Source organism: Cygnus olor, chromosome 2 (assembly GCF_009769625.2).
Source record: "Cygnus olor isolate bCygOlo1 chromosome 2, bCygOlo1.pri.v2, whole genome shotgun sequence".
NCBI lineage: Eukaryota > Metazoa > Chordata > Aves > Anseriformes > Anatidae > Cygnus > Cygnus olor.
In genome coordinates, this window is record NC_049170.1 from 50,102,511 (window position 1) to 50,128,475 (window position 25,965).

The following is a 25,965-nucleotide window of genomic DNA, read 5'->3' on the forward strand; positions in this document are numbered from 1 at the left end:
CTTAAAGGATCTTACTTAAGAGGTTATTCTTACAGAAACTAGTCATTAAGACCTCCTGACTGCTCCCAACCTCCCCTTTCTCCTGTAGCTGAGCAAGACTCGCCCACACTGTGACTATGCCTGGTGAGTACTGGTAGCTGGCCCAGCTGCTTACCAGATAAAATTTTGATGAGACAAACGTGGCTAGCAGGAGCGAGGGGTCAAGTTTGACACTGGCAGCTCAGCCATCACCACTCGCTTTGTCACAGCGAGTCACAGTCAGCCTTATTTCTCTCCCTTCCAAGGAAGAAGAAGTAGCTGTATATGTTGTGGAGTAGTGGTGGCCATCTGAGCCCTCATCCTCATCTTGGTTCACCTTCCATCCCAGGTGAATTGATCAGAGGGGCTGAGGTTCCCTCTTGCTCAGTTGCAGCTGAGCTGGCTGGAGGGGAGCTGCTGTTGCTCAGCCGGAGATAATCCTGGTGGGACTCTCTGGGACACCTAGGAAATGGGTCCTATCTCTTTGACGCTTTCATGTGCCGTTGCTTTTTTCTCCTGCTCTTGAGGAAAGAAAATATATTCAGGCCTCAGCATTCACTGATATGCAGATTTTTCTGCTTGTCTCAGTAGGGAAGGACTGCTGATTTCACTTGAGAGCTGATTTAAATTTCCTCTGCCCCAGTGATGAAATGTTGGTGTTAGAGATGAGCAGTCATAATGCGCTCCAGATGCCCAGGCTGGTATCCTCACGCAGAAGTTAACCTTGTTTCCTCTCCTGCTATGGGTCACGGTTTCATTACCACACACCATCCCTCTGTTTCTCTGCTGCATTTGTTTCTTCCACTTTGGCTGTGAGAAATCATCTTTCCAAAAATAGTGCCTGTGCTCTACATTATTTGTGGGTTAGGGATTGTTGGTGCAAAGTGAGTGTCCTAGGAAAAAACTGAGCTTTGCACCTTCCTCTGCCATTCTCTTGTTGCTCCCTTAGAGTTAGCAAGAAACAGGAATTAACTTGGTTACCCAAGGTCTAGGATTTGTGCCCATTGGACAAAAGTAGTCTCTATCCATAGAGAAGGGGAAATGAGCGAAGACTATTTCTCTTTCATGAAACACAAGGCCTAGTTCAAGGTGACCAAAGGGTTCATTGTTAAAAGTCTGCTGACCACATGGCTTATCCCAGGACAAGGAATTTAAGGTAGTGAAACCTCTTGGGTGCTTCTGGCTGGCGATTTCATCCTCAAGGACATCTCTTCCACAGCCATGCTGCTGTGGCTGTAAATAGATGCAGGGCTTAGGAAAGAAATGTCAGGGCATGAGGCTGCTGAAGAAGGCAAGGAGAGAAAGGGCAGCAGGTGCTGAAGTCGTTATCAAAGCAGGCATGGAGAAATAATGATGCTCCAGAAAGGGTTCGCTCCATTTCATCCTCATAGCCTTAGACTGGAGGCTGTCTTTAGCTAGACATCAGCCTGAAGTTGCAAGTGATTACTGGAGCAGCATATCTGGTGTACCGTTAAATTGACTGGCTTATTAGGAGTGTTTAAAAATGATCTTCCATCTTTATTTGCAAAAACCCATAAATGGTAAATAATGGAAAAAGTAGGCTTTTGAAAACCAGCTGCAAATGATTAGACAAAACAATAAAGCCAGTTACTTGCTTGCTGTTTCTTCTGTTTGCATGGCCATGAGAAATGTTTGCCTGACTTATTGTTAATATGCAGAGATTATTTTCATAACAGTCCCTCTGTAAATTATCTGAGAGCAAAACTGAGCTTTGCCCTGCTTAATGTACATCAAGTGAACTAATACAGGAAACACATGCTGTGTGGTCTGCCTTGTGTCCAGATAAGAGCTGAGGAAAATGAGGGTGTGGGTGGATTGTTTGCCCAGGCATCAGAAGGCTCCATAAGGAGCACACAGAGTACCTAAATACTAGAAATAGGAGGATGCTACATGGGTCTCCTCGTATGTGATGATGCTCCCTGGGGGCTAACTATGCTGTGGGGATGACCTGGCAAAACCCATATGCCATTTCTGTAATGATGTGTGGACATTAACCCCAAGCAGCTGGAGCAGTTTAATGCTCCCTAAAAATGCCACTAAAAACACCGCTAAGAGAGCAGTGGGAGTGGTGGGATGAGGAGGGGGCAAGTTTGTGCCTCCAGAGCCCATTCAAGGAGCATCGTGTTGTCTTGCTAACCCTGTTGGGCAGTGTGTGAGCTTAGAGAGCAGCCCGCTGTGTAATGGCAGGATCACCAGTCAGTGCTGAGTGAGCTCAAGTGCTAATTCCTTTATTTTAGCCCTTTGATAGAAGGCCACCGACAAAGTGCATCCAACTTTGGCTCTTGCAGTCTTTTGCTGTCTCCAAGGGCTTTCAGATACCTGGGGGGGCTGAGCAGCCCCACCCCAGAGTGCAGGCTCTGTGTGCTGCTCTCCCCCTGCCAAGCCTCTCTCTCCTCTGGCTGCTGGTCGGGATGCTGCTGCTGCTCTCATGAAGAGCTGTTTGCTTGCACTTGTGCATAATTGCAAACCTCATACTTGGAAATGGCAGGCAGAGGCTGTAGCAGAAACTGGAGAATTAAATGTGCTTATAGGCAGCTCAGGAGGAGAGAACACTTCTGCTTCTCTGCCTTAGCTTGTGATTCACTGCATTGGGAACAAATGGAAAATAGAGGGGTCAAGGCAGCCTGGAGCGGGGAGGAAAGAACAGATGTGAAGAGGAGCTTTTGCACAGTGTAGTAGAGGATGAAGACCTAACGATCGGGAGAGCATGTATTAATCAAAATTAAGTCACTGATTACCAGTCAGGCTGCAAAATGTGATTTCCTTCACCACAATTGCAAAGAAAATGGTGTTGGGCTAAAAGGGCATTCATTATAATTTTAAGCCAAATAAGGCTAGAAGGGCTAGAAATAGGGTGAGCATGAAGAAACTGACAGAAACCTGTTTAGCAGGAGGTCAGTGGGCGGGGAAAAAAAGGTCTCTGCTGTTCAAGCCGTGATTTATTTGCACTAGTTAATCCAGTAATATGTCCTTTGGAAAAGTGACGGCAACCAATGTCAGGAGGTGAAGTCCAAGGCAGTCCTGGAGTGGAGTGCATGCTCTGTGATTCAGTGGACATGGGAAAAGGGAAAATATATATGGCAGGGAAAAGATATGAGCAAGGACAGACTGTCCTCAGCCTCACTGGAAAGTTCCCAGAGAGCTAGGCTGCCCTTCATTGCTCCCCACCTGGAGGAAGTATCACCAGCATTTTCTGTGGGAATAACACGAAGCACATCACCACTGCTCTTTTGCTGACACTTCAGTTCCTGTGCCAAAGGCCGAAGGTGCTAAAACATTACAAGGAATCAAATCTCAAAAACTTTTCTAATGTGCCTTAAACTTTCTGGTGTATGACTTCTTAACATAAAATAATTTTATGCTCAGTATTTCCATAAAAGCCCTGCGTGGAACAGAAACTCTGTTGTGAAGGATTTCAGCCTTCAGAGGTGTCAAAAAATTTGCTGGAAAATCTCTAATCAACTGAAACAAGGGTTTAACAAGACGAAATGTGTGTGGCACCGTTAGCTGTTACAGCGTCAGCAGCTTGGCTGCTGCTAAATCCCTGACACATTTCCTATCCCAGCAAGCTTCAGTAAGATCCTTGAGGGTTTTTCTTTTTCTTAACACCTGAGTAATGCCGTGCATGACTCATCCTTTCTCACAATGTCAAAGATGTTCAGTTCTGCAGGAGCGATGCACCGTGGGACCAAACGCCTGTTGGCTGTTTCAGCTCCATTCACTGTCAGGTCATCTTTCCTATGGACAAAAATTTAGCAACACTTGTATGTATTTGTGTGTGGAGTGTGTTTAAAGGAGAACTGTATTCCCATATAGCTACTTCGGGTAAACAAGCCCAACCCATGCTTTCTTTTTCAACTGGATTTTCAGCCCAACTTCCAGTACAGCGTTAATGAAATGTACATGGAGAGATGCACTCAGTAATAGCTACAGGAGCTATCATTCTAATCTCCTTCAGTGAACTTCACTGTAAAACTTAAAATGTCACATCTCCTCCATGCACAATTTTTAATTAAAAACTGCATTGAAAAGGTCAGGACAGCTTGACTCTCTGCTGCCCACATACTGATAACCCAACAGCAGTGAAAGCAAGTAGTAGTAAACAAAATTCTTCTTAGCTTGAAAAGAAACTGATAAGGACTCTCTCCACCTGGAGTAACTAACAAACAGCAGTGGCAATGGCTCTTTTCCATGTACCACTCATAAGTAATCACTACTGCTCATCCCTGATAATGAAATTCTTGCTGGCTTTCCTTTTAAATAATACACAGCTCCTCATCTTATCACTTTCCTCCTCTTTAGCACTATTTTCATCTGCTTCTACCCTGAGATTACAATCTTGTATTTAAGCACTGGGTCCAATGTGCTTTTGCACTTGTAATATATGGGCGCCAATAAACTGTCAGCGGCACCAAAACCTACTTCATTTCATTCTATGCAATTATGTGCTTGTGACAAGCTCTTAGTTGTGCATCTTTTTAGTGCTAACATTTGGAGACTGCACTTGCATTGCTTAGATAGGCAGTTTTCATTTCTTTCAGAGGAAAATTTTACTTCTGATGCTATTGTTAGCCGTGGTAATTACTACAGATTAAGCTGAAAGTTCCCTACACATGTATTCAGGTTTATGTATGCTATGAAAGTCTGAACTGAATAATGGAACATGACATGTTTTATCATCAAGGACAGGAGCATAGCTGTTACAACATACCTGGCATTACCACGTCGGAACTTTTTGATTCAGCACCAAAGTGATTTCCTCATATAAGAAAGCTGAAATGCAGACTGCATTTGAGTTTTGACTGCCAATTTCTCCTTTCCAAGTGAAATATTAGATTTATAGAGAAACTTGTCCGACTAGAAAGAGATTTTTCACACATTTCATGATTGGCTCACGCCTAGAATTTTATTCAATCCATTCAAAAAATAGACAGAACTATAAGGTGGCACATATTGTCAGAGAATACAAATGTCACATCCTCCTTTAAACAGTTTAATTTAAATCCATAGATTAAGACAGTGAAATAATTGCCCCAGGTGAGAAAATAATCAAGGGTCTTCAATGAAAGTATAAGTCTTCAGGAAAGCATTTACACAAACTTATCTGGTAAGCATAACTTTTCTATCATCTATAAAAATATAAACAGCATTTCAAAATGTCTTTATATAAGTATGTTAAAGTCATCTAACATGGCATTAACGTACTGACAGAAAACGGGGCCTGGGCATGTCAAACCGCACCTAGTAATCCATACCCAGCCAAAACTAAAACAATCTGTATGTGTTTCAACCATAATACAACATAACAGTAGAAACAATTTCAAACCAAAGATAGACAAGTACGATGTTCCTCCTTTCATATGAATTCCTTATCTTTTTTTTTTTTTTTTTTTTTTATTACTATGACAATAATTAAGAGAAAAGTGGCAGTTCTGCACAGGCTAGTTGTAACTCTGGAACAAGTATAATTTGCCTTTCCCAGAAAGTAACCTTACTGGGAAGTGAAGTGTGCCAGGATCAAACTAAGGGCACTCCAATGTCATGTATGTTTTACTTGTGCATTATTACTTCGATGAGGACTGTAGCATGTGATAGGAGGACAAGTGCACATTACAAGGGCAGAACCTTGGCACCCTGGACAGCAGAACCAGGCAGAGTAAAGAGTATTTTAAAGACAAGAAAAAACAAAACACCAACTCATCTAAACTTTAAACAGTGCAATGTAAGGTATTCCTGGTACAGCTGTCATAAATGCACCTTGTATTTTCTAGGGATGCAATCTGGTAAGCTAGACACCTAATCATTGTTGCAAGGACTTACTGGTTCAACACAGATTAAAATGTTTGAATACACTGCATATATTGGTCACAGGTCTAATCACATAATTTCACTTCTCCCAATCCTAAATTTGCACTGGAACAGCTTCCCAATCAGCTGTGAATTTGTATAGCAGAGCACTTGATGTTGTAATTGACTAGCACGTATGCCAACAACAGCTGATATTTTCCAGTAAAGTGATCTACAAGTGAGAAACAAAACCAAAGGGTCAGGTTTCAGGTAAAGGTTGGACATTTTGAACTTTGGACAAAGTGACAGGTATCTTTGATTCTCCGGGTGCTGGCGCTTTTGTGACTGGGGTTGCATGGGCTTTTACATCTGCTATTCTTTCTTTAAATCTTTGCTGGAGGTACTTTTCTTCTTTGGAGTAACTTTTAGCAAAAGCAGACATCAACAGACATGCTGACATGGCGGTCCCTCCAATGCAAAACAAGATCGCTCCTGCCAGCTTGCATATATCAAGGGACCCATTAAACTGAATGGCACGAGTATCCACCACAACAAAATCATCTTTCCCAAGAGCTTCAATTTTCGGTGGCACAAGAAAACCCACTACAAGAACCGTTAAACCTATCAGCATAAAACCCGTCCCAGAGATGAGTCCGACCTGGAAAACAAAGAAAATTAAACAATGAATATGGCCTTCTAGTTTTCTGTCAGTAAGCGGTTCTAGAGAACATTTATCTTTTACAGTGCCTTGCAGATACTTTTTTTTGTTGTAAGCGAAGGCTGATGTTTTCCTTTTGGGTGGCTCTACTACAACTAGAATATACAGAGGAACTATCTTTTTACAACTCGTATATAATTCGATATTGACATTTCTGGAAACACCAGAATACACATCTATACTTCTACATAGCACCTCACACCCAAATGGCCAGTCACAGAAAGGATCACAGTTTAACCCCAGTACTGTGTGACTGATTATTTCTTTAGCTTTAGGTGGTGCTTAGCAGCAACTGTTCAGGCCCCGATGATAGTCTGTGTCATATCCACCACTTGCCATGAAGAGTTCACAGCATACTCCTAGCACAATTCCCATTAGTGCAAAATTTGATTGACACAGGATGGGCTACCATCAGAGCAGAAGGTTTGGATTAGATGACCTCCACGGCCCCCTTCCAACCTCTGGTATTCTCAGATTCTCTGAAGTTCCCTGATATGAATGGAGATCTTACTGTTGTTCTTAATCCCCAGGTCACATGGTTCCACTGTTAACCTACCATTGCCATTTGTAATTATCTTACAGGACTATTAAGCTCTTGAATTTGGAAAACCCTGCCCATAACAAGACTTTGAGGTTTCAGTGATGTGGCTCCCTACGACAGAGAAGCTAGAGGATCCAAAAACCCCAGAACTCCCCTGGAACCTGATGTATCTTGGTTTAAAAAAAAATAAAAACTAACAAACAAAACCCACACACTTTTGTGTTAAGACAGATGGTTATTCAGTCATCTCAGTGAAACCTGAGCAACTGAATCCCTAAGATCATTAGTTACATGTGAATATCTCGACATAGGAGTTTCTCTCTCCAGTACCCAGCAATGGGTAGTACCTTCCAGAACGTAGAGCTCCACCTGCTAGGCGATCTCTGGATCTGAAAATCATCCTCATACTCCCATATTGAAGCTGTGCAGTCCTCATAAAACTGATGCAGGTAGGACCGAACTCCATAGCGTTGGTAACCTCCCTCGGTGCTGCCCTGCGTGTGCTTGGTCCCGCAGATGTCAGCATAGGAGCTCATCCTTCCGACCTGCAATGAGAGGTTTCATGCAAAGCAGATCTAATTATTGACGTGGCAGGAGATGAAAGCTAGCTACACACGCTCCAGGTGACATGAAGAAAAACAGCCTTCATAATGAGCCTGGTAATGTGTGCAATGACTCAGCTGAAGCAAACCCAGGGCACTGAGCATTTTGGTGCAGCACAGCCTAAAGACGCTGCATGAACACCCCCTCCCATATGTAGGGTGCTTGGTCCCCATCCTTCACACTAGCGTGCTACTGGGTTTCTGTGGAGATGGAAAAAAAGCAGATGTCAGGTAACAAAAGCCATCATCCCTTAAGGGCTCAAACTGCCTCTGAGGCAGACTCTAGTTCTATCAGTTCACTAGAGTTTGCAACCTTATAAACTTTCAAACTGCTGGATGTTTTTTTTTTTGTTATTATTTTGTTTTTTTAAATATGTTTTCACCTGAGCTTTTGAACTTTAAGACTATGTGCTGACGTAACATTCATAGCCGTAAGAAACGCAGGCAAAGTAAGTCCCAACCAGATTGAAACTCTACATATCCTGCACTTAAATACAGATAGTTGAAAATGAAAAAGATGGAATGGCACAACGGCACTGATGTGCTCACCTAAGAATGAAATGCAAATACGGAACTTATGGCAAATCACTGCTCCCTTGGAGAATTCAATACCCAAGCTCCTGCTGACTTTAATGAAATAAGAATTTTGCCTGCTATGGAAACTGCTAACAAAATTCCCCGTTTTTTCCACTTCACTGAAGTTATCCTAACTTAGAAAATTAGTATTTAACTATGCAGGTCTGAACTTGCACAGGTATGATGCTAGCGAATTCATTAAAGTAATACCAGCCCCTCAAAAACTTGAGCAATAGGTCAGTATTATTTAAGCTGAATGGCTTCTCTTTAATGAGTTCAAAAAGTCTTAGTCCAAAGGGAACTACTAATTCATACCCAAATCTGAATGTCACAACTCAATTTATCAACTTCAAACAGCTTCAGTGGGTTCACCTGATTGCCACAGCCACCGCAATTTTACTTGGAGGGAGGGAGGGAAGGAAGGAAGGTTTGATGTGCTCATTGCAGCTAGGACCTCTGTTTTACAGCCTTGCAGTCCCTTTGCCCTTCAATAATGTCTGATCCTGCTGGGTACGAAATACCTGTTTATGCAAGGGAAAAAAATAGACACTGCTGCATTTAATTTCAGCAGAAGCCAGAATGTGCTAACAGGTAACGGCAACCAGCTGAAGCTCTTGGCTGGTTCTGAAATCAGCACTGATATGATGATGGCCTTTTAAGTTTTTGGAATTTGGTTGCATTCTTGGCCCAGTAAGAAAGGGCTTCGCTGTTTCCTCTTTATTGTTAACCATCTTGGCTTTTATTTACTTTGTATATTTAATATGTATTTAGTTTGGGATTTCATGATCTCAACATCCTATGATTGCAAGTTTCTCTACTGCGTTTCAAGGCAAAGTTTCAAGGCTTTCAGAGAAGTTATGGCAAAGATGACATTGATAAAAGAGCTTGAAAAAACTTTTTTCAATGCTCAAAATTGCTGATCCATCGCTCTTTTTGATAGAACAACAACAAAATAGCAACATGGATACGCATGACATTGTCATGTGCATATAATCTGAACCCTTATGGGGAAACCCTGGAAATTATTCTGCTTTTCAAGTCTGCTTGTTCTTTTACAAAGGTGGTCTTTTTGTTTCCCTTGGGAGTTTCTCCTTCTGTTTATTCCTTGACCAAAAAGAAAGGAAAAAGTCCTCTTGTTTCACTGCCACTATTTCTTCAATAGCTAGCTAGCTGCCATTTTCCACAGGACAAGCAATGAAGAGAGCTCTGTCTACCCAATACAGATTAAAAAAAAAAAAAAAGAGAGAATACCTCAGGGTAAAAGGAGAGCATGGCAAGATCATCTATATGCAGAGTTCTACAAGTTGACAAGAGATAGCAAAGTATGTTTTGAGTGTTTCCATGAGAAGTCATAGAAAACTTCACCATTCAAAGGAAAAGTAACAAACGATATTCAGTAAAAATGAGAAGTGGCTTAACCTAGAAAAAGTGTTCTGAACTCCTAGTTAACTCCTAAACACTTCCCAGACAGTAAAAAGTCATCTTAGTTGTCACGTACCCACTATCTGTGCCCATTCAAAGAATGAGGGGAGTTACATATACCATTTGCCAAAAATCATCCTAAACTGGTGCTGAACCTAGAACCAGAAAGCACTGTACCTAATCTCAGTGTAGGACTGCACATCACAACAAAGCCACGGTGTATTTTACCATAACCACCTCAACTGTCACACACAGACTCATGCAGCCTATACCTCAATATCACGTAGGAAGAGGTTACGCCCATATACCTGAACCTGCCTTTGGTTATTGGAAAGCAAGCACTGCATCTCCCACATCACAAAGACAAGAAAATAAAGAGGTCAACCAAAGCTTTGCAAAGAATCATACTCTCAGGTCCTTACTCTGATCTTTATTCTCATATTAAAGCTACCTCCTTAAATTACATGCAGCTTTTTGCCAATTTAATGTACTCAGGTGAGCGTATTTAGTGTCACACAATGAGCAGAATAGGAGGCACTTTTCCTGGATGTAATTGACTTGACAAGGTCAAGGCAGGGAAGTACCAGACCCAGCTGCCACCAGGAAACAATTTTAGAACACTTTTTTCCTTCCAGAATTCTGGAAAGAAGGTGCAACACACGTTGATGAATTTGGATTTTCTTAAATTAATGTAACTGTAGTAAACTAAAGTTGCTGATTCAATGCAATGTGACAGAAACCTGTACAAATATATTTTTCTTGAATTCACTGCACTGTCTGTACGTTTATCTGTTGAGAAAGATATAGGGGGGATTGGTGTTTCTAATGATGAATTACCTGCAAGAACCCCATAACCCGTAATCACTTATCTTACACAGATTCTTTTTCTGTAGCAATCTAAAATGCTAATAGGCACTTTTGGTCAGGCATACGAGCAGAATGATAAATAAGAGCTTGGGAGGTTGAATACTAGCAAAAGAAAATGATATTTTGTCTGAAAGAGCTGTGACAACATCAAGTACTATGACCTTTTAAAATGGAAAAAAAAACTTGCCTATATCTAGTCAACATCATTAGTCCTTTTCAAGCGCTGCATAATATGAGTGCTACTGCATCTTTTCTTTACTTATCATAAATGGAAGAGTCTGAACATAATCTCCTACCTTTTGGAAAAATCTCATCCCTTAGAGAGGAGGAAAGAGAAGGCTTCCCAGCCCTATATGACTCACTGAAGCAGTCTGGTAATTTGGCCTAAGATGGTCTCTTTTCTCAGCTGCAGTGTAAACATTATGTTCTTGCTATGTACTGATGAGGCAGAGGAAGTGAAACAGTCAGAGCATGGTCGGAAAAAGCAGCTTTACATAAATGTTAGTGCCCGCATCGATTTACAGTGGGTGAATAAGTGCTGCAGTAGGTATGTCCTCTTGAGTGTTGATGTCTATTTGCATGTCTCACCTTCATGGATGAGAAACTAAACGCTGAGATGTTGGGAAACTTGCTGGAAAGAAAGACTGACTGTTACTCAAATCTGCATTAACCACGAGCCCAGAACACGCACCCAGGCTGCAGGAAGTCATTTATCTTTACAGGATTTTCAGCGTCTAAACCCAAGATGTCTAGGAACATGCGGGATAGATGACCGCAGCTTCAGCGCACGCCACTGCGTAGCAGCAACCCATCCCCTAGCAACTTTTGTTTCCATGGCAAAAGCTGTCCTGTTTACGTTGAGCTTTACTATTCCCCACCGATCTACAGAGATGTAACCGGACTGGCGAGCAGGCAGGTAAAAAAGATGAGCATGATCCATGAAAAATTACCCGATACGTTTATCCAGCTCCTTCAGATTACTTCCCACTGAAGGGTCGGTCACATTTTAAAAGCCATAAGGGATGAGGAGGGCAGAGCAAATTCGGGGGTGCCACTTCTGCATCCCGCACACCCAACGCAGACCCCCGGCTCTGGGGGAGGGTCCTGACAGAAAACCCCTCTCTCCTCTCCTGTCCCCTCCGCAGTCGCATCCCACGGCCCCCCGGATGCCCTTCCCTGCCCCATTTCACCGCGCTAACGGGGAGGCAGAGCCCTCCGGGGGGCGATCACCGCAACGCGAACCCGGTGGCACCAAGTAGGGCACCGCCGACAGCCCCGGCCTCGCCGCTGCCCGCTCGCTGAGGGACCCCGGCCGGCCGCGGGCTCGGAGGAAAGGCTCTGGGGGGCTCTCGGTGCCCCCCACGGCCGGCCCCGCTCCGCGCCCCCCGCCCGGCCGAGCCCCACGTTTCCGCTGGGTTTACCTGTCCTCCCGCCGCGGCGGCGCTAGCTGCGGCTCGCCCGGCCCGGCCCCGTCCCCATCCCGCTCGGCGCCGCCCCGCACGGCCCCAGCGCGCAGCGCCCGCCGCGCCCTGCCTCGGCGCTGCAACACCGCCCACGGCCGGGCCTGGCCGGGCTGGGCCAGCAGGGAGAGGGGGCCGAAGGCGGCCACCCACTGAGCCTGGAGCTCCCTGAGGCCCTGCCCGGCTTCAGCCGGGTGGCGGTGGGCAAGGCGTTGATGTCTTGGGTCTGCCCCGATAACGAGAGGTTGTGGGATCAGCAGGAGGGTCTGCAAGGCAGGGAGTTTGGGGGAGTAAGGAACGGAGTGAGGGAAGAGTTAGAAGGCATGACAAGACACTAAGGTGTATCCCGCAAAGAGGCAACGTGCGATTCCCCTGGAAAATAAATACGTGGAAAGAACGCTAAGGAGTCATTTTAATATCCCACACTGAAATACATACAAAAAAATAGAGTGTCACTGCATGCAGGAAATACGGAAGTGCATTAAAGCAAAATGAGGTAGTAAAAATGGAAGGAAAAAGAAGTTGTTTTTTTTTTTTTTTTTTTTTTTGATTGAATTACTATAGTATCTGAGGAAAATAAAATTAATGGTAGTTTAATTAGTAATAATGTCCAAGCTCCTTTAAAACAAACAAACTGCTCTTGATGACAAAAAACAAACAAAAAGCAATGTTGGACAATTGCAAACTAGGAATCTTAAGAATAGCTATGAAAAGTGCAAGTGAGGGAGTACATTCAGAAGAAAAAATGCTCATTTAGGTGGGCTCCATCCTCTTCTTGCAAAGCTGACGTGCCCTTTTCATTTAATGAGCAATGACGAACATGGTTCTCCTAACCTGAGCACAGCTCCTTCCAGAGCAGTACAGTAATCAGTGAGTAGTATTAGCATACCCTAGCCCAAGGCAATTAACAAGGCAGTAAACTGACAATTATTTGTGAAAAAAAATCCAGAAAATCCAGTGAAGCCATAAATGAACGAGTAACAGGACAGAATATCAGAACAGATTTTCTGTTTGTTTGTCCTGTAAGGACAGCTAACACCTCTTTTTACAGGTAGTATCACTGTTAGGATTGAATGCTGCTTCAAGCTAAATCAAGTAGAAGTATTCTATAAAAAAATGTAGTTAATCTATGTGAGCTGTCCTCTACTCACAAACATAGCTTTTGATTATTTACATAGTGACAAGGGAGATAATTACAAGATGAAATACATGTGTTAACTGGTACAGTTTTGTTTTCTTACACAGAAGGAATGTGCTCAGCAAACTATGACAAATTAGCATTGTAGCAATAGGGACATTTTCAGTAAAGCTAAAAACGACCCGTTAACTCCAAACTAACAAACTTTAAGATTCACCATTGTTAATCTCAGAAGTTGCTTTTAGTGCACATCTGGATGCAGCCATGGCTGGCTGGGAGGGGAAGGTGGGTTTTAGACATACAACCGTGGCTGCGTTGTGTCAATAAAGGACAATATTGTTTGCTATTGATGGACTTTGAGTTCCCTCCCTTCCTGCCTGCGCTTAGCACCCGCGGTAAACAGGTAGTGGCAGCTGTTGAAGTTGCTAGGTTCACTGCTCTCATCTCTGTTCTCAAGGACAAAGCACACACACCTGAGCTGGAAGATGGCTGTGTTATAGCTGGACACCACCTGAAACTAATAAATGAAGGAGGGAAAGGGGAGAAGGTATGTCTGCAGAAGGTTTTGGAGGAAGCTACAGATGTTCATTAGGAAGGGTATTAACTCAATCTGAGATTGGAACTGAGCTTGAAGTATAAGTGAACGTGGTTATGAGAGATGTTGAACAGAGCAGTATAAATGTCCCATTTAGCCAATAAATTAGTAACATCAATGTAAAGATTTTTTTTTAGGATACTAGCACATGTAAGTCATACCTATGACTCATGATATGAGCTGTTGTTATAGGAAAGAATTTCCAAATCTAAGTTTTTCCTCAATTTTCAGCTTTCGCAAAACTTAGACTATGTTTATACTGAAGATTTTAGCTGGGAATGATGTGGAGAGCGAGCTTAATGTCTCTGTCTCTCAAACTGTAGAACTTGTTAACTTGATTTCTTTCACTTCTGGAGAAGGAAGCTTTCTGTAGCTTCCACTGGTTGTGCTAAAGGTATGTGATGGACAATAGCGAACATTCAGAGGAAAAAGTCCTGTATTGTCAAGAACTTCTGTAGGTGTTGGTTGCCATAGAATTTATAGGCTTCTCCCATGCTGAGGGATGAAGTGATCATGACAGCCAGCTTGCTGAACACAGCTTAGTTAACTTCTGGGAGCCTGTGCTGAATAGGAGGAATTACAGCTTCTGGGAAACATGCGTTTCTCTTGTAGCAAAATACTGCAATTGGTATGAGGGTCATGTTCACTGAGTAGCAGATGTCTGTCCATATTTGCTTAGCAGCCTTGGCAAGCTTCCAGAGACTGTTCTTCAGTTTCATGTGCTGCAGAAAACCTTGGCCTGAATAATTCTGTGATAGTGACATTATTGGCACATTTGCCTTTCTTTTCCCAGTGTCTGGCTCACTTTCACCTGGAGAACAAGGCCCTGTAATGCTTCCGCTTTCTGGAAAAACTTCAGTTAACCTGGGAAGTTTAAAAAAAATTGTTGTTTTTCTTGTTTGTTTCTTTTATTTGTCTCTGTTTGTGCAAAATGATGCGATGTTAATTAAAAAAAAAAAAAAAAAAGTAAGAGGTCCAGAATAGAGGCCAAATCCTCATTCCACAGAGCTGTTTAGGGAAGGATACCTCCAGGTGTTTATGGGGAATCCAGAGCTTCAAGTCCTGGCCATATCCACCCTCAATTGGTTTCCATGTTTGGCTGCAACATGACTCTGTGTGCAAGGAATTCCTTGACACCTCTCTCCCTCTCAGATGGCCTTCAGTAATAGATCATGGTAGCTTTATGAGACTTGTCCATGCAGAGCCACAAAGAGCAGCTCAGGTATCTAAAGGTGATCCCACCCTTCTTCACTGTAAAGGAACAGCAGGCGAGAGGTGGGAGAGCTCCTTCCGCTGCAGAAGTGGCTGATGGGGGCCATGTGGAGCAAGAGCTAATAGCTGTCGTTCTGCCCTTCTGGCTTTGCATCTCTGCAAGGGGCTGTTGCTGCTGTTTAGATGGTACCTCTAAGTGGGCAGAAATACTGGGGAAGAATGTTGCAAAAAAGGTAGAGGTCAGTTCAGGTCTGTAGTGCTTATCTCCTGTTCTTTCTGTAGCCTCTCTGGCAGTTCAAAATAATGAGAAGAGGCTGTGAGGAGAAGGGTGCCAATTTTGTATCCCTTTCTGTTGTCTCTCCCATGTGACATTAAGAGCAGATGCTGCTCTTATGATGTCCTACATCCACACTATTTTCCGATAGCAGAGGACAAACCTGGAGGACAAATTTGCACAAGTACAAACTGAACACGCAAAGCTACCTTGGGAGACATGAATGCCTCTGTGAACATGTTGGGTTCTTGCCTGCCTTTCTGCTGCCTGAAAAGGGATCGGTGTCCTCTTCCAACTACTTTTGGACCAATGTCTGGTGAGACAGGCTAGTTCTGTGGGGGATAGCCATTGCCATTCACCCTGCATACTGAGTTGAATCAAGGACCCAGAGCAGCTGTCATGCGCTTTTCAGTAGTAGTATGAAACTACCATTTTGATGGTCTGTGTTGATATCTGGATGTATGAAGGGCTCTTCAGGGGGTTTCTGTAGGCCTGCACTATGTTCCACTCCACCAGGTGACATCTTTTGGTTGTTCCTTTTAAATAGTACTTTTAAAACTTCTGATGTAATTTACAAATTGAAGGCATGGTTTGTTTTTTTTGTTTGTTTGTTTTTTCATATTCTAGACAGATTACTGCCAGCTGCTCCATTCCCGTTTTATCTGAGGTGATTTGGTTGTTGATATTGCATAAAAATCTGTGCTTAGCTTCTTGATTTTCAAATATTGCTGTATTTCCCAGAGCTTTCTTGAAAATGCTCTATCTAGCAAAAATACTCTGCCATCATCTTTTTATATGAGTTTGTCCCTGTTCCCTGAGCTGGTAACAGAAGGGGCTTTCCTGAGAATCCACACCATTTATCTAGGTGCTTTTTTTCTGTTTTATCCTGAAAATATATGGGATAGAAATTGTTAGTTCTCTTTCATTCTTGTTGTTCCTGGTGATTTTGAATATCCTGATACCAGGCGATAGTTTGGAGCTGACTAATCCAAAACATGAGTAGACAAGTGATTAAAGACTTGAAAATAACAGAGAGTTTGTATGATGGAGTGAACATTTGCCTTTGAGGGCAAAGAGGGATAAGAGCCAGGACTTAGAAGCATCTCAATGACCATCTTTGTTCAAAAACTTCTTCCATTCATGATGTTTGTGTTTCCGCAGTTCAACATGAAATCTCCTTGCTCTTTGACCTAGTTGTTTCCAAATAATCTTTGCAGATGCAGTGTGTTGAGGGGGGTTTAGAGGCAAATAGCCTCTGAATTTAGATCCAAATGAATATCAAAAGTGCCATTTTCCAGAAGTGTCAAGTGTTTGACAGCAAAAGTATGCAGCAGTGAGCATTTTATTTGCAGCAGCTAGTACTACCACTAGACAGCTGTGTTGTTTTAAAATACGCTGCCTATGAAGATCAGTGACTTGGGTTAATATATAAAATTTGGTTTCTCAAGGGAAGCGTAATTCAAAGAGAAGGGCAGGTGTGGGGAAAGCTATGTAGAATCAGTTTAAGAAATTCTACCTGCTCGGTTTTCTTGAAAGGAGATGTGTAAGATGCATTCAAATACTGAACGTCCCCATCAAGAGCAGACTTAGGAGAGTGCTCAGCTCCTAGTGAGACAGCTACTTAGAGGGCTGAGTTTTCAGGTGTGCTGAAGCGTGGCTGCCATGTGTGGGATTTACTGTGGTTGAACGAGTTAGGCCACATCAGATGAGTTTCTGTCTCTGCTGTGTTCCTACCTCCTGTGCGTAAGAGGTAAAACGTGTGAACCAAAGCTTCTTTCAGTTACTCTTTTATGTCTGTCCTTTCTGTTTGCATATGTGAGGTTTCTAATGATGCTCAGCATGTCATACTCTGCATTCTTCTGTGTTTTGGTGCCCACATAGAAATGGCAGTGTCTGAAAACTTGACCTCTACTATAAGTGTTGAGAGTCATGAGGGTAACATTACTAACCACTGTCAAAATGTCTTGGAGTCTTAGTATTTTATCTGTCTGATTGCTATTCCAGAAGTCATTATGCTGTTTCCTATCAGCTTTTGATAAAGTGGATGACATTTATAATGCAGTCATTATAAATTGATAATGTAATTACTCTGTGGTTGGTCTCTCATATAACTTTATGCATAATCTGAGTGTTAACACAGCAAAGTGATGGTACTACACAGTCTAATCAATGTTAGTGGACTTTTAAAAGGCATATTGTTATTATAAGGCCAAAGATGGGACGGATAGCATTGCAATATTGTTATTGTCCTTGTATACTGACAGTCACTGTGAGTAACTGTTAATCAGATGGGATTTGCATTGTGTGAAAGATACTGCACAAACTTCTGTGCAAAGGTACCTTATCATTCAAATAATTGTTTATTGTCTAAACCAGTGTAATCACCATAGCTGTAATATCACTACATCAAGTAGTCACTGTATTAAGTGCCAATTGTTAGTCTGTCATTGTCTATTAGTCTATATATCTTCAGAAAACACTGCTAGATTTCAACAATGAAAGTCTCTCTCCAAACAGTTGTTTCTCTGAAAGAAGTGAGGAGGAACAGATTAACAGTCTCAGCTCTTGTAACCAGCTATATAATTACTTTAAAGAGAACACATCAAATTGCAGCCCAAAGACAGTGCCTATGTTCTTACAAGACTCTCTGGAACTTTTGACCTCTATTTATAAGAAAAAGCCCCAAGCCATCGGCTGAGGAGAGCACGCACTGATTATTTGCATGATTTATAGACGTTATGACAAAATAAACATGTCAAATGTGTCCAAGGTGTTTGAACAAAGACACGAGGGAAATGTTATTTTCTTTTTAGTCAGCTCAGTAAGAATTGTGTTCTGCCTTTGACTCTGGTGAATTTTGGAGAGCATGGGATCAGTGGGTTTACAGGCAGGCACCATCAAGAGAGCAGAATGCAAGCTGTTATTTCTGTGTTAAAAAATAACTGATATTCTGTTGTGGCATTTTCTACCTTAATTAACTGATGATGCTCAAAAGCAAACAGGCAACAATCACAAGCAGCCTAGTTCCACTCTTGTAACCTGAAAGTGGAAGGAATAATATGTGTTCTTTGATTTATAAAATAGCAAGGGTACAGTGTGAATATTGTCCTTTTGACATTACCTCCCAGTTGCCGATAGGACACTTAAAACACTGCTACCTTTGCAAATATGTCCCAAAGACAAATAGGTTGATGTAAATCTTCTCCTTGTGCCTATAGAGTTTTAAAAGACTTTTGATTGTAAAACCATATTTTACAGGGATTGTGGTGTTCTGCACTTGGTAGAGGTAATTGAGTGTAGACCCTTTTCTAAAGTTGCTTTTTGCATTGCCACACACACACAAAGTTTTTTGTTGCTCCCCAAAGATGATTTACCTGCACTTAGCTAATAGTCTTTTCACTTAGCATAACAATCACAGATTCACAGAATGGTTGAGGTTGGAAGGGACCTTTGGAGGTTATCTTGTCCAACTCCTCTGCTCAAGCAGGGACGCCTAAAGCAGGTTGCCCAGGACCATGTCCAGATGGCTTTTAAAGATCTCCAAGGAGGAAGACTCCACGGCCATACTGGACAACCTGTGCCAGTGCTCAGTTATCCTCACAGCAAAGATGTGTTTACTGATGTTCAGATGGAACATTCTGTGTTCCAGTTTGTGTCCATTGCTTCTTGTCCTGGCACTAAGCACCATCGAAAACAGCAAGGCTCTCATCTTTGCACCTGCTCTTCATGTTTTTGTATATTGATGAGAACCCCCTGATTGGCCTCTTTAGGCTGAACAGCCCCAACTCTCTTAGCCTTTCCTCAAATGAGAGGTGCTCTGGTCCATCATCTGGGTGGCCCTTATTACTTGTATATTTAAATGCAGTAGGAAAACTGTTGTGTGAAGACTTCATGAGAAAGCAGCATATGTGTTCCCTAACAAAATCTGTTTCACATTCTCCTCCCTGCTGTTCACTTGCTTGCTATTCGTAGAATGGTTTGGGTTGAAAGACACCCTGAAGGATAATCTAGTTCCACCCCCCCTGCCATGGACAGGGACACCTGCCATTAGACCAGGTTGCTCAAAGCCCCATCCAACCTGGCCTTAAATACTTCCAGGGATGGGGCATCCACAGCTCCTCTGGGCAACCTGCTCCAGTGTCTCACCACCCTCATAGTAAAGATTTTCTTCCTTATATCTAATTTAAATCTACCCTCTTTTAGTTTAAAGCCATTACCCTGTTACCAAAATATCTCAGATAAAACCCTTAATATCAATGTAATGTTAAGAAGCAGACATTCTTTATTAAGGTGTTGAATGCATGCGGGATCATTCCACTGATCATGCATGCCAGTTGAGTGACGCAGGTAGGCTATATTAATGTTACTTGATACATATTCATTGTTTATTCTCAGAGTTATTACACATATTAATTACTTTCCCGAAAAGTATTTACATAGGCTCCTCCTGGTTGTGAATGCGCCACAGCCCTGGGCAAGGGTTTCCAAAGGTCTTTAAAGACCCCTGGGGGTCACAGTCAAGTCTTTGCTGCTCCTCCTTGTCCCATGGAGGTGTGCACAGTCTCATCTTTCTTCTCAAGATTCTCCATTGTGCTGTTTCAGCAGATAAGAATAAAGAAGCAGTCTGTTTCATGCAGGCAGTTCCATATATTCCCATTGCAAAGCTTCTGTTATCTTATGCTTAGGCAGGTGCTGTACAGTTAAGTCAGCATCGCACAATTGTTCAGCTTTGAGCTCAAATATTTACAGTTATGATGAAGAGTCTGTTAGTGGTAACAACCCCTTGTCCTATCCGTACACTCCCTGACAAAGAGTCTCTCTCCAGCTTTCCTGTAGGCCCCCTTTAGGCACTGAAAGGTGGCAATAAAATCTCCCCAGAGCCTTCTCTTCTCCAGGCTGAACAACCCCAACTCCCTCAGCCTGTCAAAATAGGACAGGTGCTCCAGCCTGTCAGTCATACTCATGGCCCTCCTCGGGACTTGCTCCAACAGGTCCGTGTCCTTCTTAGGTTGTAGGCCCCAGGGCTGAACGTAGCACTCCAGATGGTGTCTCACAAGGGCAAAGCAGAGGGGGAGAATCACCTCCCTTGACCTGCTGGCCACACTTCTTTTATTGCAGCCCAGGATATGTTTGGCTTTCTGGGCTTCAAGTGCGCATTGACACAAGTGCTCTCAAGCCATTTTCCACCCAGCCTATATTTCTGCTTGGGATTGCCGCAACCCAAGTGCAGGACCTTGCACTTGGCCTTGTTGAACCTGATGAGGTTTGCACAGGCCCACCTCTCAAGCCTGTCCAGGTCCCTTTTGATGGTATCCCTTCTCTCTAGCATGTTGCCCTCAACACACAACTTGGTGTCATCTGCAAACTTGCTGAAGGTGCACTAAATCCCACTGTCCAGGTCACCAACAAAGTTGTGAAATAATGCCAGTCCCAATACTGACCCCTGAGGAACACCACTCGTTACTCATCTCCACATGGACGTTGAGATGTTGACCACAATTCTTTGAGTGTGACCATCCAGCCAATTCCTTATCCACCAAGTTGTTCAACTGTCAAATCCATTTATATCCAATTTGGAGCTATTGTATGCCATTATATTCCAGCAACCCACAGGACTGAAAGAAGAGTAATTCCTCTGAAGTCAGAGATCAGGTAACAGTACTGGGCAGTCCTGTGGCCCTGTATCCACCTGTTTCTGATGGTGGCCAATAGCAAGCACATGCAAAAATTTTAATAGGTAAATCATATAAGTTACTCTAGCCTCCTAGCTTCTGGAAGTTTGCACCCTAGGGACTTCTGGACTAGAGGAAGTCATAGCCACCCTTTCATATTTAATAGCCATTAAAGAACTTTTGCTTGTGAACTTATGAATCTTATTGCTGTTTGAATCCATTTATACTTTTGGCAACTGCAGGAATAGGTTGTGGCCTTAAATCAGTGTGAAAGGGACTCACATTCCAGCTATCTCTGAAGAATGAGTTTTTAACTGGGAAGTATGTCACTTTTTATTTCTATGCCTTATAGATAATAGCATGCGCAGGACAGGTACTTGCTCCGGATATTTTTTGAAGTTAAAACTGAAAGCCAAGGCTTAGACCTTCAAATCTGCTTTGAGATCTCATTCAAGCAACATTATCTTACTGATTTTGAAGGGAACTAAGCACTGAAGAACCAGTGAGATACAATTAGCTAAACAGTACAGTTCAGTATTTATTTAAATCTGAGGATTTTAATATGTGTGGTAAAATAAAATACATTACGGGACGTTAATGTCCCAACTATCTTTTGCTTGGTGATAAGATGATCATGATGGCATTGGCATGCTTCAGTGGATACTGATAGCTTAGAACTCTAATTGGGTCACCAAATATGCCTTTTTAGTTAGCTAGTTTTAGGAGTTTTGAATCCAATCCAAATGCTCTACAGAAGTGGAAAAACTAACATCTTCTATTCATGACTGATATGCCTGGCATTCAAAGAAAAATCTTTAATTCTGTTTGCTTATGGTATCAATTTCAAGGCTGAAAGATACCATTACAGTTTTCTGTTCGATATCTTTCATAACAAAGAGCAATAATCCTGTTCTCTAAATCTTTCCTCAACTTTTGGAATAATTTTTATCTATTACATAAATGAACACACAATTTTATTTTGGCAGACTGTAAATCCACTGAAAAAAATGAGTTTTTTTAGGGGTGGGAAGAGGAGCTATTTTTTATTGTGTTCAGTGGAGAAAGAACTGAAAAATGGAAGGAGAAAGGAAAAATTTTGAAAAACGTGTTAATAAAACACTTTATTCAAAATGGAGTATTTCAGGTCTAGTTTTGAAATGCCAAAATGGTTCTATTCTGAAACTTAGTCCTTTGACTCTTTCATTAAATATAGTGGTTTTGTTTTGTTTAAAAAATGGACCAGGATAGAGAGAGAAAAGGAGGTGTGACAAAGAACAGAGAAAAAAAAAAGAATACTCCCAAAATGAAACAAACCCTCTCATCTAGTGCCAGTTCAAAATAAATGTTTATGGTTTGGCAACCAAACCAATCATCCCTTTGTTTCTTCAGGTCTAGCAGTGGTAATGACTTTCTTGGTTGCTTATTCTAATGGTTAAATGGCTTTTCTTTTGTAGTGGTACATCTTGGTCATTATCTGTTTAATGACATTGAACTATGTCATTAGACTATGGCTTTTGTAGGGTAGGCTTTTTAGTTGATTTGTAACACCTTCACTGCTGTAATCAACACTGGCTATTGTAGTAGAGGCAATCTCTGATAGCTAATGAATGTAATCTAAGAGAAAATAAGGTATTGTGATAATGGAGTTCAAAGCTAATGCAAGTGCTAATGCAGACTAGAAATAAGGAACATTATTCTAACTGTAAGGTTAAGTAATTGTTTTAACAATGTGGCTAGGATTATACTAGATTCTTCCTCATTCTATTTCTTTACCAAGATTGGCTGTCTTTTTGGAAGATGCCTCAATCCAGGAAATAATAGGTTTCATTCAGAAATTGTCAGAAATCTTATAGTTCGAGTTATGCAGAAGATAACAGGAGACTTGTGTGCTTTTCAGGATTGTCTTAAAAGACAGTAATATGTCTTATTATTTATTGGGCAACGGGGTAGTCCTTTTGAAGTTGATGAGAAAATTGTCTATGATTTCAATAGAGTTCATATTTTACCACTGGCTCAGCAGTAGCTATTTCCTCAGTTTAAGTGTCTGTGTGGAATAAAATCTGAGTTTCTTTTAGTCTGAAACTTAATTGCATGAGTGGGGTTGATCAAAGTGCTTTGCTAAGATGTTTGACTTCCTTCATGGCTGTGGCAACAATGGCATTCAAATGCAATTCCAGTGCAGTTACATGGAATAATAGTCTTGTAGCACTCCCGAGTCTCAGATTTCTTCAGGCCTGATGCCAGGGGCACTTTCAAATGCCTCTAGTACCTGCTGTACTGAGTCAGGTTACCGTATTTAGAATTACTACACACAGATGAAGTGCTGCAAGTTTTTCTAGACTTTCTTTAGCAGAGAGGTTAGCTAGTTTCTTCAGACATTTTACGTTATTCAGAGGAGTTTTTGTTTGTTTGTTTGCTTTTTTAAATTAAGCTCATGCTAAATAATGAATTAGCATTTCAAAATAAGGCTATTTAATTTCTTCATGATAAATCACAAAGGAAGAATTGGCTCAACAGAAAAGCCAATTAAAACCTGCTGCTGTGTTGGCTCAAGGGCCTCCTGAATGCATGATTAACACTGTTGTGCCCTTTGACTTCCAATTAATAGGTATTTATTCTATTACCCTAATTAAACACATTTTCAGGAGATGTACTCCTTTATTATGAGGTTCTCTCAGACCTGTTACCTGGGCTATAAAGGGAAGAAAAGCTTCTGTCCTAGTAAGGTTAGTACAAAGGTTGTAGAGCTGCAAAGTGATGAGTGTGAAATAATGCTAGTAGTAAATCTTTCTGTTCTTCTGCCCTACTCTATCCCCCTCCTCCTTTGGAGTGTGTTATAGTTAGTAAGTAGTTTCTCAAGCCTCAGCTTAAATTGCATACCACAAAATAGAAGTACAGTTAGTTTTAAAAATAAGCTTTGTCCCTGGGAGAGCCACCTGATCTAGTTTGCATTAGAAGGAAGAAAGTTCGTTCACTAGTTGTGTGTCAGCTATAATTTCATGTGCTTTTATATTGAGTGCACACACTTGACAATGGTATCCCTTGAGAGGTAATGCTTGCATTGTAAGCTGACGATTATAGACATATACTTGTAGCTCCGAATAAAAAGTTCTTTGGAAGTGCCAGAGGAGAGAATTGGGTCTTGCCAGCATCTTTAATGATTACTGCTGTTTCAATCCGCTGCTGCTCAGTTTTCCTCTCTTGAGATTCAGTTTGTTTTGACTCTTGTTCCCCTTGTATATTAACTAAATTCATGCTGTCCTCATCTTGATATAGATAGGTCAGCAAGGAACTCACTGTTATGTGTGTCTGTTTGCTTTAGTAATGTATAGGCGTTCTTCTATTATGTTTTTTTTTTTTTTTTTTCATGTTTCTTTGTGATCCTGATCTTGGAACTTATAAAGTAAATTAGGAAAATCTCTACTGGAATCCATTAGTATCAAGACAAACTTGTTTTTGCTATCAGATGTTTAATTGGACCAGATATTTTATAAACTCCAGGTGTCTTCTTTCTCTAGAACATAGTAGCCTTTGATTTGCATCTCTTTATCTGATGAGGCTTAAATGAAGTGAGTGCTGACGATTGAAGAAAGAGCACATTGTTCTTGACTTTTGGTCTGATGATTGTTTCGATTGCTTTGTTTATGAAGGTCATTTCTTTGAGGTAACGGTTCCTTGTACCTATTGTTTTTTCTTCTTGGAACATCCAGAGCCCTAGGAGGCACTGAGGTAACCTAACGTAGTTCCCAAGAAGGAATAAACTTTACCAACAACATATTCATACCTCATAGTAGACAATTAGCTCAATGAGTAACTCTGGATAACATACTCAGAGACTTGGGAGTGCAAAATGGAAAAAAAAATGCAGTGAAGTAGTCTTATTTTTTAGCCTGTTAGGTATCTTGGCACACGTTCTTCAAAAATCCATTCCATCTTTCTGCATTGCAATCATTTGTCATGTATGTTCAGCATCTGATATATTTTAAGTGAGTGACTGGAAATGATGAGAGGTGATGATGGAAATAGGGCTAAAGTGGCTTGACATTTGGTGAAGATTTCCAGACCCATGGATTTGGAGATCTGAATCAACCCATAATTTGCTAAATTATCTGGTTGTTTGCCTTTATATACTGTAGTGATTTCTCATTGCATATTAGCAACTGTACATTTTTATGGAAAGCCACAAACTATATCCTTAAGGAATAAGAAACAATATCCGATATTGAAGGCTCAAGTACTTTAGAAACGGATGGAAATTTCTGTAGATTTTCACGTTCTTAGACCAGACAATGAATTTTAAGGAATGGAATATATCTGACAGCTTCATCAAGATTATCTGAGGTGGTGGTTATTGTAGATGGCATGATTTATGCTCAACATTATGTAGGTTTACTCTGTTCCTAAAATCATGTACTCTTCTGCTTAGTATATAAATATTACAGAAAAATTAATAAACCACACTTCTGTTCAAACCTGTTGCAGTATTCTAGTGAGACACAGTAGTTTAAAAAGTATTTAGAGTGCCCTTGGAAATGAGTTTCATCTTATATTATGACTTACACAACTTTTCTGGTACTGATGTTTAAGAAGCATTTCTACAATCATTGCTTTAGGGTCTGGAAGATATGAGAGAAAAAGGAATTTTGATCCCAGAATCTTTGTTGTTAGCTCTTATAATCATCATAGTATTTTATCTTATTATTTTTTTTTTCATGGACATCTTATCAGGAAGGACTCCAAAAGTACTTATTTACATCCTGTTCCTCTATGGACTAAATTGATACAGCTCTGCTTGAAGTTGATAGAACTGTGATGAATTTTCTCTTCTTGAACTATGTCCATAAAGCCAGAAATTCTCTGACACGTGATTTGTACTGCAATACTTTTCATCTTACATAGAGGTTGGTGTTTTAAGGTGACTGGTTTTTGTGAATACTGGTGAAGCATAAGGTGGCAAGCTAGGGACAAGCTGTTTGACTGTTATGGGACTGTTATGTTTCACAACACTGAAATATAGACAACAATTAGAATAGACCTGTAGTCTAACAAAATTTGCTGCGCT

At 41.4% G+C, this 25,965-nt stretch overlaps 1 protein-coding gene and 1 long non-coding RNA gene across 5 annotated transcripts in view; one reads left to right on the top strand and one right to left on the bottom strand.

Moving 5' to 3' along the window:
- Positions 1–4,923: 4,923 nt before the first annotated feature.
- Positions 4,924–12,116, bottom strand: NRSN1 (neurensin 1). Of its 4 annotated transcripts, none has more exons than XM_040549857.1 (3): positions 11,974–12,116; positions 7,433–7,630; positions 4,924–6,484 (listed from the first exon to the last, which is right to left on the bottom strand). In XM_040549857.1, exons 2-3 carry the CDS (start codon positions 7,619–7,621, stop codon positions 6,086–6,088), a joined length of 588 nt encoding a protein of 195 aa, XP_040405791.1. In that variant the 5' UTR covers positions 7,622–7,630; positions 11,974–12,116; the 3' UTR covers positions 4,924–6,085. The 4 variants fall into 4 exon arrangements, with proteins under 4 accessions (XP_040405791.1, XP_040405790.1, XP_040405789.1 ...); XM_040549856.1 differs by lacking the exon at positions 11,974–12,116 and adding an exon at positions 11,141–11,181; XM_040549855.1 differs by lacking the exon at positions 11,974–12,116 and adding an exon at positions 10,849–11,178.
- Positions 11,317–25,965, top strand: part of LOC121066390 — a 36,538-nt gene continuing 21,889 nt past the window's right edge. The window contains exon 1 of the long non-coding RNA XR_005817730.1: positions 11,317–11,468. This is a non-coding gene — a long non-coding RNA (uncharacterized LOC121066390). The remainder of the gene's footprint in view (positions 11,469–25,965) is intronic.